Source organism: Primulina huaijiensis, unplaced genomic scaffold (genome assembly GCF_012295235.1).
Source record: "Primulina huaijiensis isolate GDHJ02 unplaced genomic scaffold, ASM1229523v2 scaffold204655, whole genome shotgun sequence".
In the NCBI taxonomy this organism is placed as follows: domain Eukaryota; kingdom Viridiplantae; phylum Streptophyta; class Magnoliopsida; order Lamiales; family Gesneriaceae; genus Primulina; species Primulina huaijiensis.
The window spans coordinates 1-978 of record NW_027353760.1 but is presented as its reverse complement, the minus strand read 5'-3'; the positions used below and the strand labels follow the sequence as shown (position 1 = coordinate 978).

Below are 978 nucleotides of genomic sequence, written 5' to 3'. Positions count from 1 at the left end.
ATCATGTTTCTCTTTTTTTTGGTGGGATTGGAGTGGTTTCATTACATAAACTTCACCAACATGGGCTTTTCACTGTTGCATGGGTTTGATCTTCAACAGGTGTTTTGTATCATCCTTCGTGTTATGAACCTACTGGATTCTTTTTGTCAGTTAAACCTCCCGATATTTTTCTATGCAAAATTGTTGCTTTTTATATGGTTTTACGAATTAAAGGTATTTTGGATACTAGTTCTTGGGTTATTTCTTGTTTTACATTTGAATGCTCGTGTTATCTTGGTATGACATAGCACGTGAAGCCTGAATCTCCCAGGGGCTCGGTTAGGCAGGAAAATATATGTTTCTTTCCGGTCAATTGTTCTAAAAAATTGCTTGCCCTTCTCTGTTTGGTTGACAGCTTGTGCAATTCCTGCTCAAGCAAGCTGGAGTTGATAAGAGAACTGGGGATCTTTATGGAAACCGAGATCTTCTAAATTATGCCCTCAACATGGCCCGTGGCCTCAAAGTTGGTCTAGAAATCTCTCTATCTCACTTCAATTAAAAAGGTGTTTGAACATACTGAATATAAATTTGCATGCTTGTTCAGGGGGTGGAGAACGTGTATACTCAGCATCAGCCTCTGCTATTCCAGACAATGGAGAACATTGTCAAAGGGCGTTTGAGAGATATAGATTACCCCTATGTTGGAAATCATTTCCAGCAAGCCAGGTGGGATTTTAATAATGTTCTTTGTATGAAGCTGCGTTCCTGAAGCCCATTGACATGTATATGGTTAGTTACTGTATCCTGAATCTCTACAGCATTATCTTTTTTCAGGCCACAAGAGGTGGTAATTTTCATTGTTGGTGGGACTACTTACGAGGAGGCACGTTCTGTTGCGTTATTGAATTCCACAAATTCTGGGATTCGTTTCATTCTTGGTGGTACTGCAGTTCTCAATTCGAAAAGGTATCATTAATATAATAACTAAATAAATAACCT

At 38.8% G+C, this 978-nt stretch overlaps 1 protein-coding gene across 1 annotated transcript; it reads left to right on the top strand.

The window, feature by feature from the left end:
- The first annotated feature begins 343 nt into the window (after window positions 1–343).
- LOC140966313 (vacuolar protein sorting-associated protein 45 homolog) lies at window positions 344–957 on the top strand. The gene is made up of 3 exons (XM_073426626.1): window positions 344–502; window positions 584–705; window positions 814–957. The coding sequence occupies exons 1-3, from the start codon at window positions 485–487 to the stop codon at window positions 953–955; spliced, it is 282 nt and encodes a 93-aa protein (XP_073282727.1). The 5' UTR covers window positions 344–484; the 3' UTR covers window positions 956–957.
- Window positions 958–978: the final 21 nt, after the last annotated feature.

Coding starts and splice junctions, on each gene's coding strand:
- LOC140966313 (XM_073426626.1), top strand. Junction 706..813: donor AATCATTTCCAGCAAGCCAG/GTGGGATTTTAA, acceptor ATCTTTTTTCAG/GCCACAAGAGGTGGTAATTT.